This window comes from Pelobates fuscus, chromosome 11 (assembly GCF_036172605.1).
Source record: "Pelobates fuscus isolate aPelFus1 chromosome 11, aPelFus1.pri, whole genome shotgun sequence".
Lineage (NCBI taxonomy): Eukaryota > Metazoa > Chordata > Amphibia > Anura > Pelobatidae > Pelobates > Pelobates fuscus.
In genome coordinates, this window is record NC_086327.1 from 33,062,846 (window position 1) to 33,079,007 (window position 16,162).

Below are 16,162 nucleotides of genomic sequence, written 5' to 3' on the forward strand. Positions count from 1 at the left end.
CATCGCTGATTACAAATATGTGCATTTTTTTGCAGTAAAACCTAACAGTATTATGACATTCACAGTTAAAATGTCAGACGGAAATGCAAATTTAAAAAAAAATCTTATTTTCTCACTTTTTTTTACTTTTATTCATAATAAATGATGTTCCATATATGAATAGTTAATGATAGATTAAAGCCCTGTTTCTCCTGAACAAAATGATATATAATAAGTGTGGGTGCATATAATTTGAAAGAGGGGAACTACGGGTGAACAGACATATAGCGCAAATTCCAGTTTTTGTTTACGTTTTGTTTTGATCATAACGTGCACTATTGACTCCGTCCTGAAGGGGTTAATCAAATATCATCTGCTATTTAGGAGGTAAATAATTTTTGTTTCTGTCTGTGCAGCTACACCACCCATGGTTGAATAACAAGAAAGAAAAACAGGTTGATTTTTAACTAGATGTTAACTTGCTTTAGAAGTTGTTATCTCTTGCTCTGTAAATTTAACTTTAATCACACACAAGAGGCTCCTGCTGGATAAAGAATGCTATTAACAGAGCAGGAGATAATACATTCTAGATTATTGTGCAAAAATGATTCTATGATATCTAGGTTCCTTTTCAGGAAGTGTTTGGGAAGGCTGTGCAAGTCACATACAGCGTAGTGTCACTGGGGCTGCATAAACAAAGTAATATAACTCCTAAATGGTAGAATTGAGCAGTGAGACTACAGGGGCAATATCTATACACCAAAATTGCTTAATTAAGCTACATTTGTTTCGGTGCCCGTAATATCCGACAGTTGTGGGACAGTTCCCAGGTAACATTTTTTAGTTTTTCTTGAGTTTTGAGCAAAGGGCTACTTTACTTTGGGTTCTATTTTCGGAATCACACAATAAAAACAGTTGTAGTGGGTGCTGCAAGTGTAAACACCACATTTCAACACAAAGTGCAGTACAAAAAAAACTACACCCAGATTGCATATCCTAAAACCAGACTAGACTAACAAATACAAATGTAAATCTATCAGACTCCATGAGGCTTCACCCTGAGACCCTTATCAACTAGTTACAATGGAAAGCAAATGAAGTATGGCTGTCTGTTTGATAGGTGGAACTGGCAGATAAGAGATAAATAAGGGTTTGGGATTTTTTTTTTAACCAGGACTAAAAGTTATGAGAAAATTTAATTTATATTTCAAGTAAAAAATAAAATTATTGAATAACAAATGCCATTGCTGCTCCCTCTGATCTTCCATCCCTGCATTTTTGTTCACAGGACTAGGAGAATGTACCAATCTGAGATTGATGTGAATGACAGCCAGTGGGACAAAGCCGGTTCCCTGCAAGTACAATCCATTGGAAGTCTGGTTGCTTAAAGACTTTGGAGAAAATTTCTAGATGCCAGGCCCAATTCCTGTGTTGTCATTGCCAGATTAAGATTGCCCAGGGCCCTGGGCAGGATGCAAGATTGGGGCCATGGAAGCTGTTCTGTGATTGTAGCGTGCGGAGGGGAGGCTGATTGTGCCTGTGTGTATGTTGTGTTTGGGTGTGTGTGCGTGTTTTGCACCCCTCCTGCTTACCTTTCCCTGGTTTTCCAATGGGGAAACAGGGAGCAGAATCTCTGGCTGTCTGGTGGGGGAGCATTAATGTCTACACCAATATTGGATGCAGACCTCTTTAAGAGCTCTGTTGCGGTTTGACAGAAGTTTCTGGAAAATCATGAAGGAGCTTTTAAAGTGGCCTGCTGCCAATATTAGTGCAGACCACAAAGCTCCCTTGAGCAGGTACGGTGGTTCAGAACTGAGCAGAGAGATCTTTTGATCTTCAGAGCTCCAGTCCCCTCTCTGAGCAAAGCATGAGGCACCACCTAAGCTGCTTTGTAGGTAATCCGACTCTGGCCACAGCAACACTACACTTTGAATATGCGCTATGGCATCATTTCTGAAACCATCCCCACACTGCAAATTTGCCACCACTCATGAAGACTTTCCTCCTGCCAAGTCCTGAACTGTCCCCTGAACTCCCTTGTAAAATTTGGTACAATAGCATTTGACAATTATTTATAATTATAATACATGCAAAAATTCTAGTACTTTACCTGAGCGGCGGGTGGGGGCCCTAAAGTAAAATAAGGGGGGGGGTACTTATTGTCCTCCCCCTGGCCCCCACCCCTGAGCTGTGGGTGGGGGCCCTAAAGTAAAATAAAAGGGAGGGAACCTATTGTCCACCCCCTGCCCCCCCCCCCCCACAGGCAGCTCACTGTTTACTAGACATGCCCCTACTCTTGGTATAATTTACTATTACTAAGTAATCTTTACTTAGTATTAGTAAATTTGGCTGAAAGACCAATTTAGGTCTTTCAGCCTTTTAGTAGATAGCTCCCTAATACCGTGGGAATTAGGAAGTTATCTACTTATTCATTCCTGTCATTCCATTGACAGGCTAAGTAACTTGCATTTTATATGAATGTGTGTTACTTGATTGTTGTAAGTGTTGCAAATGCTTACAGCCGAATCCTGGCTATGTTTGTATACTTTTTATTTAAACTTGTATACAGTGTAACATTCTTCATTCTTCCACTGGGTAGGTATATTAGTACTTAGGCAATACTGTGCTTCGGAACTTCGGCAAATTTGACTGGCAATTCAGCTATTCGGACATTCGGAAGTATCCGAATGTCCGAATTGCCCGAAATTCGTCCGAATTGACATTCGGAATGAAACAAATTGCACATGTCTAGCTTTGAAATAATCTGTTTCCTATTTTGCCTTCTAAGTTTTTTCCCTTTACTTTTTTCTACTCGTGATTTGTTCTCTTCTTATTTCTTTCTCATTGTTTATCCTTCCTCTTATTTTGTATGACCTTGTAGACGAACTCCAGTTGTGTTGATTTCTCGAATTTCTATCCCCACATGCTAATTTCTTCTTTTGCTTACTATCATCTCCTAGACTATAGCCTTCCTCTGTGTGATATGTTCATCCTCTTGGTCTTGGACTTTAGGTTCAGATAACTATCCTACACTCCACTTTGAAAGCTTAACGTTTCATGATACCACAAAGGCATAATAATGGTTGTAACAAAAGTTCTATGAAAAGGTAAATAAATACAATAATTGTTTAGTTATCAACAAAATAAACAAATTTCCAGGATTTGGATAAGCTTGGACGATTTTTACCAACAATGGATACATGCAACACCAAGCAAGTTAAAACAAGTGCTCACCAAGATGGAAACGTTATTGTAGCAACAATGACCAACAATGTGTTGGTCATTGTGGTGACAATAAACATTTTCATGGTGTCCCTTGGTGATTGCTTGTTTTGATGTGCCTGGTGCAGTGTTGCATTTTTTTTTGTATTAAGGATTGGAATTTCTGTGACATTGTCTATGGATTTGGATTGTCCGTGGAAGTAGAGGACATTTTCCCTTTACGGAAAAGTTTTGTGCTTTTATACTCCTTGTTCATAAATGCCTTTTTCAGACTCCTGTGCGCCTGGCAGTTTTCTTTTTTGAATGAATTCCTTTATTTGGTCTCCATATTTAACAACCTATTTAAACACGGTTCTCTCCCTTAAAAAGTGTTAATTACAAACATGTCTACTGCCAAAATCTGATAATTCCCACAGGTTCTGGGAAGCTTTCACACAATTTCGCTTCTCAATAAAAACAGTGCAATTTTCACTAAAACTAGCTAACAGGATCAATACCTTCTTCAAAAGCTGGTTCACCCCAACTAAGTAAAGTTTATCACCTGCAGAGAGGCTGCAGACAACTGTTGATACTGTATGGACCTTATCTGGGTGGCATCTCCAGAAGAGGATGAGTTTGAAGCATATCATTTTTTGCCCTTTGCTTTTTTAACTTATTTTTTTTGAATACACTACCTGCTTAATGCATATGAAAATTAAGGGCTCAATTCCTGCCTATTGTATACAGTTGTAGACAAAATAAAATAATGCATAAAAATAAAAGACAGATATATAATTTTAAATTGGTTTGTTTTTGTTTAATACAGAATACCCCATTCAGAGCCGGTGCAAGTTTTTTTTTGGCTACACAAGAGAAAATGCATTTCGCTGCCCACCTCTCCCCCCAGAAAAAAAAATGCATCTTCACTTGTGTCTCGTACCCTCCATTTGAATTTCTTACCCCTTTAGTGTATTTTATCCCCCCCTTTAGTGTGTCTTACACCCCTTGTGTTTCTTACAACCCCAATCTCTAACTTCCCCCAGCCCCTTTGTGTGTCTCTTTCTTTCCCCCAGGCCCCCTGTGTGTCTTTTTCTTTCACACAGACCTTTTCATGGGGGCTCTAACATCAACCAGTTTTGTGTGTCCATCCTCCCAGGTGTTTTTCCTGCCATGCAGACATAGATATATATCAATACACACAACCATACAGGCACATAGATATGTAGGCACACAATCAAACAAAAACAGTCATACAGGCATAAAGTCATACAGGTGCATTATGATACAAAACATAGAATACAGACACACACAGAGATATGCAGAAACTGTCATACAGAGATATACAGAAACAGACATACAGATACATAGACGCAGTCATACAGAGACATAAAGACGTAAGCCTACAGAACAAGGCATACAGAGATATACAGACCCAGTCATACAGAGACATACAGAACAAGGCATACAGAGACATACGGACAAAGTCATGCAGAGACATACATACACATGGGCTGTAAATGGGGATTCTGGGGGGCACAGGAGCTCTAGAGGGGGGCACAGAGGCTGGAGGAAGGTTAAAAGTTCTGCAAAGGGGTGGCACATGGGCTGTAGAGGGAGGCACAGGGATTGTAGAAATGAGGCACAGGGGTTGTAGAGGATGAAATATTAGGTGCAGATAAGCATAATGATATGGATGGATACAGGGTATGGCCTCTAATTGGTTAAAATAAATTAAGGATTGGGTGCTTTCACAGTATCAAAGTAAATTATGTCCACGTAATACAGATCTCATAATCCTTTTTTTGATTTACATGAATCAGAGAATTTACTTCCCTTTAGCCCTGAAAACATGATTTCAAATTCACCAGAAAATCTGAAAACGTCCTTACCGTTTCTATTGCTTTTCTTCTTTATTGAGACATAAAATACAACTCCAAGAATAGAAAGAAAAGCGAAAATACCAATGACAATGCCGATTATTGCACCTACTGAAAGTCCACCTCGGTTTCCTTGAGCTGTATCTGGGTGGTCTATATAAAGAAATTGCAAAGTTACACACATGCACTATCAAAAGACACAAACTGAAAATAAGCCGAATGACCTGTAGAACACAAATTCCTCTTCACTCAACAAACAAAAGCATGATATATTTCACAGGATATTACAGGGACAATGTGACATGTCTAGATCTACACCTGCGATTTCGAGCCCCGTTCTCAGAGACCTACAATGAGTAAGATCCTCATTCCCTAAATGCTACTAGATGAGTTTTGGGCAACCAAATAAAGTCATGTAATTACGAAACCAAATATGTTAAAGCGCACACAATGATTAAAGTTACTTTACCTTTTTAAACAAAAAAGGGGGTTGTTTTCAATATAACCATAAAATGGCCCCATATAACTTAAGCATAGAAAAAAGAATCCATAGTGCTAATGTTTTATAGACAAATTTGTTTCAAATTCTGTGCCTCTCTAAAAAAAAAATCTAGATTTAGTTCCCACATATTTTAAATTATCATGTTCTTGAGTTCAAATATGCCAGTTTTTATTACCGTATATACTCGAGTATAAGTCGACCCGAATATAAGCCGAGGCACCTAATTTTACCCCAAAAAACTGGGAAAACTTATTGACTCGAGTATAAGCCTAGGGTGGGAAATGCAGCAGCTACTGGTAAATTTCTAAATAAAATTACATCCCAATACAATTACATTAATTTAATATTTATTTAGTGTGAGTATATAATGAATGCAGTGTGTGTGTGTGTGTTTGTGTAGTGTGTGTGTATAATGAATGCAGAATGTGTGTGTGTGTGTGTGTGTGTGTGTATATAATGAAATTCACTTTGAGATTTTTTTTTCATTCAGAACCATTTCTACTTTGGTGAATACCTCTGTATTTCTATACTTTGAGAAACATTGATAACACTAAGGTGTTTAATCACTAAACACACCTTTTTAGTAAAATCACACAATAACAACAAATGTGCTCCAATTGCAGTAAGCTGTTCCAGATTTATTGTTTTAATTTCTAATTTTCTTTTTCACAGTAACTCCCTCGGCACCCTGCCTGATATTGTTTCTGGCAAGCTGAGTGGTTGTCAATGTCAGACATTGAGTGAATGAGAACTAAAACCCCAGACAATGTTGGGGGCAACAACTACACTTTTAGGAAATTACTAGTCCAACTGGTCACTTATGCATAGGAAAACCAAACCTCCTTTTAACTAAGAATGCTCATAAAAAAAAAATACATCCTTCAAAACAGCCTTTATCTTTTAGGTTTTAATTCAACCATGCAATGTACACCAATATTCTCAGATTTATACTTGAGGTTCCTGGTTTGCTCTCATGTCTAGGCAAGAGAAGATGCTTAAGAAAACCCAGGGGGGGGGGGGAGGTGGAGAAGGGGGGAGGCAGCGGAGGCGGCAGCAAGCGCTTACTTACCTTTGCAGCAGCTCCAGTCATCTCCCCAGTGTAAATCTCGCGGTCTGCGTGCCGTGCTGAACGTTGCCACGGTAACCAGTGGCAACGCTCTGACGGACGCAGGTCTCGCAAGATTTACACTGGGGAGATGACCGGAGCTGCTGCAAAGGTAAGTTATAGCACGTTGCCAGCCCCCAACAGGACCGCTGGGCTTGTAATAAGCCCGGCGGTCCTGGTCTGTATTATGGCAATGTAAGTTGCCATAACTTACATTGCCATAATACATTGACTCGAGTATAAGCCGAGTGAGGGTTTTTCAGCACAAAAAATGTGCCGAAAAACTCCGCTTATACTTGAGTATATACGGTAACTATTTTTTTTAAAGATTTCCTTTATCACTTGCATATTTAAAAAATGAAGGGAACATGATCACTATCAGACACTACTGTAATCTATGTGTTAACAGATTGCACTATGGTTTATTTTTTCTATGCTTATGTTATATAGGGTCCTTTTATGGTTATATTGAAAACAACCCACCACACATTTTTAAAAACAAGGTAAAATAAAATAATGTATCATTGTGTGCGTTTTAACACTTTTGGTTTGGTATTTTACGATTTCTGCTAAGTGTACTGGGTGACAATACACTTTAAGTTGTTTTTAGACCGCACTGGATTATTATTGTATATAGCGCCATATATCCCTTATAACTTATTTCCCAAATAAAGACATTTGTCAGATCAGATTCAAAACATACAAATAATGGAATATTTATTTGTTTAACCCCTTAAGGACACATGACATGTCTGACACGTCATGATTCCCTTTTATTCCAGAAGTTTGGTCCTTAAGGGGTTAAAGGGATACTATAAGTGCCAGGGAGCTGTATTCCTGGCACTATTGTTACATCTGCCTCCCCCTCTCTCGCGCCCCCCCAGTCAGTAAATAAAGGGTTAAAAATCCTTTATTTACTTACCTGAACCCAGCACTGATGTCGCTTGGCGCTGGGTCGCGGCTCTGCCTCCTCCTCTGCCCCGGGTGCGTATTAGACCTCCCCACAGTACAGCAACGGAACCAGTGCTTTCCTATGGGGAAATAGCTGACGCTAGATGTCCTCATGCAGAGCGTGAGGACGTCCAGTGTCAGTTACCGGAGCAAAAGTCTGTTAAGATCCAGGAAGCACCTCCAGTGGCGGTCTGGGAGACAGCCACTGGAGGCAGACTTAGTGCTGCAATGTAAACATTGCAGCACTAAGTGCAATATGGACACTGCACTCAGACCACTTGAATTAGCTGAAGTGGTTTGGGTGTCTATAGTGTCCCTTTAATGACATATAAAAGTAGTGTTTTTTTTTATTTTTTTAATTACCATGCAGGTGGATTGTTTGCTTATGCAAACATACACCAATATAATGAGATCTGCTTTTAGAAATCTGTAATAGTACATTTTAATCCATCCTGTTTGTATTACTAATCAATATTTATTAGCATGTGTCTGACCTTTACTGCTTTGGTCATGTTGTGTCTTACGTTTTAGTTTTCTTTTACTTAACATTTTAAAATAGTTTAAAGGGATTCTAAGCACTATAACCACCATTTCACCCATGTTAATTCATTAGCATAGAGAATCAGCTGACTGTCAGTCAATTCATTTAATTCAAATAGGGATGAAACTAGCATATTTATTGAAGAAAAACAACTTCTGCTTTATGTACCTGGACCGGAGGTGCCCGGGGGACCAGGTAAATGTCAAACTAAAACTGCACTGTTATGGTTCCTTTAACATCTACTTCCCATAGATACATTAGCTACACATCAATATTTATTTTACAGGATTATTTCTCCCGGCATATATACACTAAACATAGCTATGCATAATGCGGTATATCTTCATATTATTGGAGTCGCTCACCTGAGACAGTCAATGTCACATTTGCCTGTTCTGATCCAGAGCTTGTTTGTATCTGTACTGTATAAATACCTGCATAGTCTTTCTGGAGATTTGGAATATATAAAGTACCATTTTTGAAAGCAACAGAGTTAGGAATATATTTGTCTCCGTGTACCGGGTCCAAACCGACTATATAGTTTAGTATTTGGTTTGATGCCATTACTTCTCCTCTGTACCAATTAAAGCTTCGGATATCGTTGGCAACATTAGTGACATTCATGTACACCGACTTATTCACAATCGGTTTAACCGGTTCCAAATTAATTGTAATTCCATTGGTTAAAGGTGCCCACAAGTTGAGGATAACTGAAAGACATAATAATTGGGAGCAGGATTACTTATATGATACTCAGACCAGAGGTGCCCATATATAAAAGTCCAACACAGACAGGTGACAGATTGTAACGTAATAGTAATAACAATGCTGACATGCCCTATTCACTGTTTGCCAGAGAAGAGGCATCTCATTGTGAAACAGCTACACTTTATATCAGTTGTTTTGGCGATACGTTTTCAGTCTTGGCACCGACAAGGTATGGAACTCTGACCTGGAGCTGTTTGGTATGACAAGATGGTTGTGAAGAACGCCTCTCAACAAACATGGTTTTGGGCTTTCATCCAACTGTCACAGGTTTGTTCTCTAGTGGCCGGCTACTTGTGGACACCAGACACTTAGTCTCCAGCAGGTGCAGCATGGGTGCATTGTTGCACATGTTCACACTGCACCAAGAACCCCTCATGGCTCAGAAAACCATAAACACAACAGGTTGCACCTAATAGCAGAAGATACTATTTTTGCATAGAAAATTGTGAAAGAGTCCAGGGGACACAGTCCAAAATGTTTAAATTTTCACCAAATTACCTCATTTCCAATAGAGTTTGATTCTCTTATAGATATGGAGCTTCAAACATATCATGCAAGTGGGCATTTACACGTTTCTTGTGTGTCTTCACCCACGGATAAAGGATCAAGCTCTATAAGAATTAAGATAATTTGGTGAAAATTTAAAATTTTGGACTGTTTCCCCGGACTCTTACAAAAATAGTATCTTATTGTTATTAGTCGTAACCAGTTGTGTTTGTGCTTTTTTGTTCAGTTACTAAGTAATTTACTGTTTGATTTATTAGCGCCGGTCCATCTCATGTACCGTATATTGTTTTCTACTTTTGCTTAACCCTTGTGGCACGTCCACCCCCTCCTTCCACATCCAGCATTGTGTATTTTATGCTATTGGTGTTTTTAACAACTTGAATGTCAGAGAGGACACCCAAAAAAAAAAAAAAAAAGACAAATCTGACAGCAAATTAAAAATTACCTACAGGATATACTATTTATATATTTTGTTTTCATTCCCAACCAACTTTGTTTTTTCATAGACAAGGTGTGCCTGGCTATCCTGACATAGTTTAGTGTACCTGTGCTGGAGCAACATGGGTCAATGTCTTCCTGGACACAGAAGTACTGTGAAGCCGAAACGCTGACCCAGTGACACTGGAATCAGGTAGGTGACTGAAAGTTTTTTTTAACCCTTTACATGAGAGGGGGGCAGGTGGTTCAGAGAGGTTATTTTAGAGTTAGGAATACATATTTGTATTCTTAATACTATAAAATCCCTAAGGACACATGACATGTGTGACATGTCATGATTCCCTTTTATTCCAGAAGTTTGGTCCTTAAGGGGTTAAGAATAGGCAGGAGTCCACTGTATGTATTTTTGAGATATTTCAATTATCTTCACTGCACTTCTAAACCCAGCATGCACTTCAGTAACTTTTACTAGTGGGAGGGAGTGAAGAACTGTCACTATCAAAGAAGTGACAGTTCTGTTTTAATCATCAATTCTTTTAAATACAAAGATAAATACGTTTTAAATAATTACAGATAAAATTCAGACATCAGAAAGATTTTATCTGTTACTCGGGGGGACGTGGAAATCATATTACTCGACATCCAGGACACGCAGTTTTTTCCCTTTTAGCCCTGTTGCAGGTGAGGGTGGGGGAAATCAGAGCTGGAGAGCATGACGATTTTGGAAGTGTCCCACGGAAATCTTGATTGGAGTGAGGCATGTATACAGCCAGCACATACCCCACACACATCACATGCAGACAGTACCCCACACACACACATATTACATACAGCCAGTCCCCCCCCCCCACCCCCCATACATATCACATACAGCCAGCACACACACAGTACGTAGGGCAAGCTACCCCCCACACACATCACACACCACTCATACACATTACATACAGTCACACATTAAACATAGCCAGCACACCACATGCATAAATGAGTCAGCACACTTCACACATACAGTCAGCACTTTCCACACACACACACACATTACACACAGCCATCACAACAAGCACATTGTATTATTATTTATAGAACCAGCAAATTTAGCAGCGATGTACAATATGTAGCTAGCACACAGCACACACACATTACACAGACAGTACACACACCATAAACAATGGCAAATGGCGAGACTATGGGATGACACAGGGTGAGAAACTTATAAGAATCCACAAATCTCCAAATCCAAGTGGCAAATATAGCCAGTGGCTATAGTGGAGTTAGGGAGTTTTTCCACATCAGCTATTTTCCATTCAGATTTAAATTGTGGAAATTCAAAATTTAGCAAATAGCTTCGTCAATGTTGTCCAGGGCTCTAAGCAGTGGCTCCAATCTTTCTAGGTGTAATTATTTTAAGTCAGGACAAGTAGATTGTCCTGATGGAGAAGTAGATAGGGCATTACACCTTGTTGGAAATTGTTTACATTTTTAAATTTAAATTTGTATTCATCATAATGTCGATTGTTCTTAGCACTCTTTGATAATAATGATATAATATTATTTTTGTAAATTATGGTATTTATTAGGGATCTTTGCATAACAAAAAATGTCAGTTTGCATACAGTATAGAGAGACACGCAGGTCTCAAACTTTCAAAAGGGATGGTCTGGCTGTGCAGGACCCGTATGTGACAAACGCTCTTTTCCACGGATGTTTGCCACGAACTCCTAAAGGAGTGTGGAAGCTGGCCCCCTGCCCACCAACTATAGTCCAGGTCTGCGACCCCATTCAGGAGTTACCCTGCACAGCAGCCATTAGCAGTTTTCCCTCTGTGCCCCTGGTTCGGCACTTTCCCTTCATTCAAATGGAAACGAACTCTAGCTCCGTGGCGGCCATTCGCATGAACAAAACCCACGAACAGTCCTCAGCGGTACTTAAGCGCTATGGAACTAATTTCGAAGTACACTGCGAGGTAGGTATTGAGTTATATTTTCTACTACGTGGACTTATCTGCTGGTAGTGTTTTATTTATAGTGAATCCAACTCACCTCAATCAGGGCTCATTCCTCAAGTATGTAAGTCTCATAGTAAGGTGCAAGCAGTGGCCATGTCTCCCACCGTCACTGTGAGTATTATATCTCGGAACCTATTGTGCATTTGCCTCTATGTGACCTCTAAATCAGATTCTCATTAAGAAAATGTTTTATTTTTTTGTTTGAATATCCCCAGTTATAATTATTATATCTTCAGCGTTCGGCATTTTTTTAATGTTTATGTGAATGTAAAAGAACAACAGGTAAGTGGAAAATAGATAGGTAGAAAAGAAAATGGAAGTAATGCTCCCAATCCCCATGTCTAATCTCCAGGTTGATCTATTGCCCGCCCATTGCCCCTTGCCACAAATTCCATCCATGGCTTCCATTTTTGTGCTTGTTTTATGCGGATGCCTGTAAAGCATTCGCTACCTGAATTTCCTCAACCCTATCCAGGCATTGCAAGGATTTTGCGGCGTTAATGGGGTGTCTGAAAATAGATTTCGGGCATTTGAAGGGATACCATAGTGCCAGGAATACAAAGCTGTATTCCCGGCACTATTGCCACTCCTTCTGCTTCCCCCTCCCTCGTGCCCCTCCTGCCACAGTAAATAAAGAGTTTAAAACCCTTTATTTACTTACCTGATCCCAGTGCTGATGTTCCTCGGCGTTGAATTGTGGTTCTGCCTCCTTCGAGGGTCCTCGGCGAGCGGGCGCTAATGCGTATGCATGGTGAATGCCGCACGCGCTTTTGGCATCCCCATAGGAAAGCATTGAATCAAAGCTTTCCAATGGGGAAATAGCTAACGCTGGATGCCCTCATGCAGAGTGTGAGGACGTCCAGCATCAGTTACTGAACCAAAAGTAGTTTAGGATCCAGGATGCGCCTCCAGTGGCTGTCTGGTAAACAGCCACTAACGGCAGACTTAGTGCTGCCATATAAATATTGCAGTTTCTCTGGATCTGCATTGTTTTACATTGCAGCTCAAAGTGCAATAGAGACAGTGCACCCAGACCACTTCAATGAGCTGAAGTGGTCTGGGTGCCTATAGTGTCCCTTCAAAGGGTGGTATTTCACCCAGGATGTCAATCCTCGTGGTTCTAAACGTGTCCCACAAAAGGCATTATGTGGGGGCAATCACACCCTGATTGTATGCTCAAACCTTGTTCTTCTCCTTTGTCTCTCCTCTAACAACTTTTCCATGATATGTACGTTTTAATAAGCATAACTTTCAATAATTCGCTCATTGTTAACGTTGATTGCACGTACTAGTACGCATACCTACTCACAAAAAATGTGCAGATTAAACTTGTCATGATGATGTTAAGTTGATATACCTGTGACTGCTGTCGTGGCATAACAGGATTGCTTGTAACCCATAATGCACAACAAAAATAAAGAATTAAAAAAAAAAAAAAAAAAACATCACACCCGTTGAACTTAAAATAAAATAAAAAACCTGAGCGCAAAAAAAAAATCCTGACGAAAAAGAAAAAACCTGAGCGTAAAAAAAATAATCCTTCTTCACCCATGAAGGGCTCCGCGCAGACTGAGCTCTGCAGGACGGGGGAAGGCTTAGAAAGCTTTGCCTCGCGCTGCAATTAGGCTAAGGACACTCTAATTGGTTGGTTTAAGCCAATCAGAGTGCTCTTTGTCATTTTACACAGCCTGGGAAAGTTCTTTGGAATTTTCCCACCCTGTGTAAAATGACAAACAGCTCTCTGATTGGCTTAAACCAAGCAATCAGAGTGTTCTTAGCCTAATTGCAGGGTGGGGCAAGGCTTTATAAGCCTTACCCCGCCCTGCGGAGCTCAGTCTGCGGGGAGCCCTCCATGGGTAAAGATGGATTAATTTTTTTTAGCATCTGATTTTTTCTTTTTCGTCAGGTTTTTTTTTTTGCGCTTGGGTTTTTTATTTTATTTTAAGTTCGACAGGTATGATGGTTTTTTATTTGGCCTTTTTTGGGGCTGAAAAAATGAAAGATTTTAGAAAAAAGAAGACGTCAAATGGTAGGTTTAATTTTTCTTTACAGGTTAGTTATTTTATTCCCCCCTCACTATTTTTTAGGGTGAGGGGGGTAGGTAGGGGGTAACTTTTTATTTGGGTGGGTGGCTAGGGGCTTAGGGACCCCTAGTCACCTTTGATGGGGGGGGGGGGGAATTTGTCTTAGGGCCAGGGGGGGGGGAGGACAGTAGGTCCCCCCCTCATCTTTATGGCCCCCACCCACCGCTCAAGGGTGGAGGCAGGGGGGGGAGGACAGTAGGTCCCCCCCTCATTATCTTTATGGCCCCCACCCACCGCTCAAGGGTGGGGGCTGGGGGGGAGGACAGTAGGTCCCCCCCATTGTAATTTATGGCCCCCACCTACCGCGCAGGGGTGGGGGAAGGGGGGAGGACAGTAGGTCCCCCCATTGTAATTTATGGCCCCCACCCGCCGTGCAGGGGGGGAGGACAGTAGCTCCACCCACTGCGCAGGGGTGGGGGGAGGACAGTAGGTTTTTTGGGGGGCTGCTCACTGCTTACTAGACATGCCCCTACTCGCAGTATAGCGAGTAGGGGCAGATTATTTACTAATACTAAGTAATCTTTACTTAGTATTAGTAAATGTGGCTGAAAGACCAATTTAGGTATTTCAGCCTTTTAGTAGATAGCTCCTTGATACCGTGGGAATTAGGGAGTTATTTACTAAGCAGCTGCAAGATGCATCCGCGGCAATGAATAGGATCGGAGTTTCATTCATTTGAATAAAATTCCGATACGAACAAAGTCCCGAATTGCGTTCTAACACGAATGGAGAAACTGTTAGAACGCAATTCGTCAGTTTTGCCGGTGACCTGTCTAAGTGACAGGACGTTCGGCAATACTGACAGGAGGCATCGTGGGAACAGGGAAGAAACCCAAGGATCATGAGAAAATTGCTGTGACCACCGGAAACTAAGCACACTTTGCTCCTCCGCTGGTCACCGCAGGTCACTGCGTAGGAAACCTCCATAAGAGAAATAGTCCCTACTTTTTCTTAAGTTTTAAAGAAAACTAGAGCAGACAGGAAGAAATGAAGAACAGATCCTGAGAGAGGGAGAGAAGATGAATCAATTGGGGAAAGATACGTTCAGCATGACAGTGCCGCTTTAAGTATTGGTTGCATTAATTTCAGACTTAATAAAAGACTTTTCTGCAACAGTTCTGAGTCTGTGTTTTATTTATTATTATGTATTTATGTGATGGTTACATTATTTTCTATTATTGATTTCACTAAGTATCAGTCCGATTTAACCCCTGCTAAGCACATGTATTACGAGAGAACACTAACAGACATTTTGTATTATAAGAGAACACTAACAGACATTACAGAGACATCCATACATATTATAAGAGAATTGTAACAGACATTTTATATTATAAGAGAACACTAACAGACATTATATGTACATGCATACCTGACAGTAGCAGCCCTTCTAGATATGTCTATAGATAAAAAAAAACACTAATAATTCTTAATTATAGCTGCATCTATAGATTTTACAATACATTACTGGCAGATCGTATACATTAAAGAATTAAACCCTGAGAAAATGTCGAATTATACAGAATTACTGTCCCAATACCGTGTCTTCGTCTCACACAGCACAGGTCATACACTAGCAGTGTGTCAAGTCATAATGGAATACAAGCGGTGATCATGCTAAGGCGCGGCCCATGTACTCACTGTGTGTACACTGTGTGTGCTGATCATGTGCCCGGCTCAGTGTGACAGTGTCCCAGTGTGTTATTTGACACTTACCTATCAGTGCTATACAAAACATGCTGTAAGGTTTGTGGGGTCGGTGTTTCTGGCAGGTCACAGACCTCGATCAGTACAGTACCACCAGGAAATGGTTACAATGTCTACTTTCACTTTCGTTTTACCACGCCTTATACTATGGGATCGTCCCACAAAGGAAGGGTTAGAGAAATGGAACGTTAGATTCTGCGGTGTGCGACTCCTATCATGCTCAGCTTACACGGCACATTACCCCTAGAGATGTTCATAGGCCTAGCTTCCGTCCACGCTATAGCTGGAATTCAAATACATAATGTAAAAAGAAGAATTTATAAAAAAATAACACCAGGTAGACATTTTATTTCCATCATTTTATGGCCTGTTCAGAAGGGACTGCATTTTTTTTAAGTCACCTACACATTTTAGTTAGCATCCAAATCATATTTTTCTTGAATAGGGTCTGTAAGGTTTTTGGGGGAGATATAGGCTGTAGTGTGTGGTGCACATGT

General features: G+C 40.4%; 1 protein-coding gene across 2 annotated transcripts in view; it reads right to left on the reverse strand.

Annotated features, from left to right (window-relative positions):
• The window catches only part of LOC134577545 (carcinoembryonic antigen-related cell adhesion molecule 3-like), a 48,096-nt gene extending 32,303 nt beyond the window's left edge, over positions 1–15,793 (reverse strand). For both annotated transcript variants that reach the window (XM_063436329.1, XM_063436331.1), the window contains exons 1-3: positions 15,675–15,793; positions 8,522–8,866; positions 5,070–5,210 (exon numbers count right to left, since the gene is read on the reverse strand). In XM_063436329.1, the coding sequence (XP_063292399.1) occupies positions 5,070–5,210; positions 8,522–8,866; positions 15,675–15,696 (508 nt within the window). In that variant the 5' untranslated portion in view covers positions 15,697–15,793. The remainder of the gene's footprint in view (positions 1–5,069; positions 5,211–8,521; positions 8,867–15,674) is intronic.
• Between the last annotated feature and the right edge of the window lie 369 nt (positions 15,794–16,162).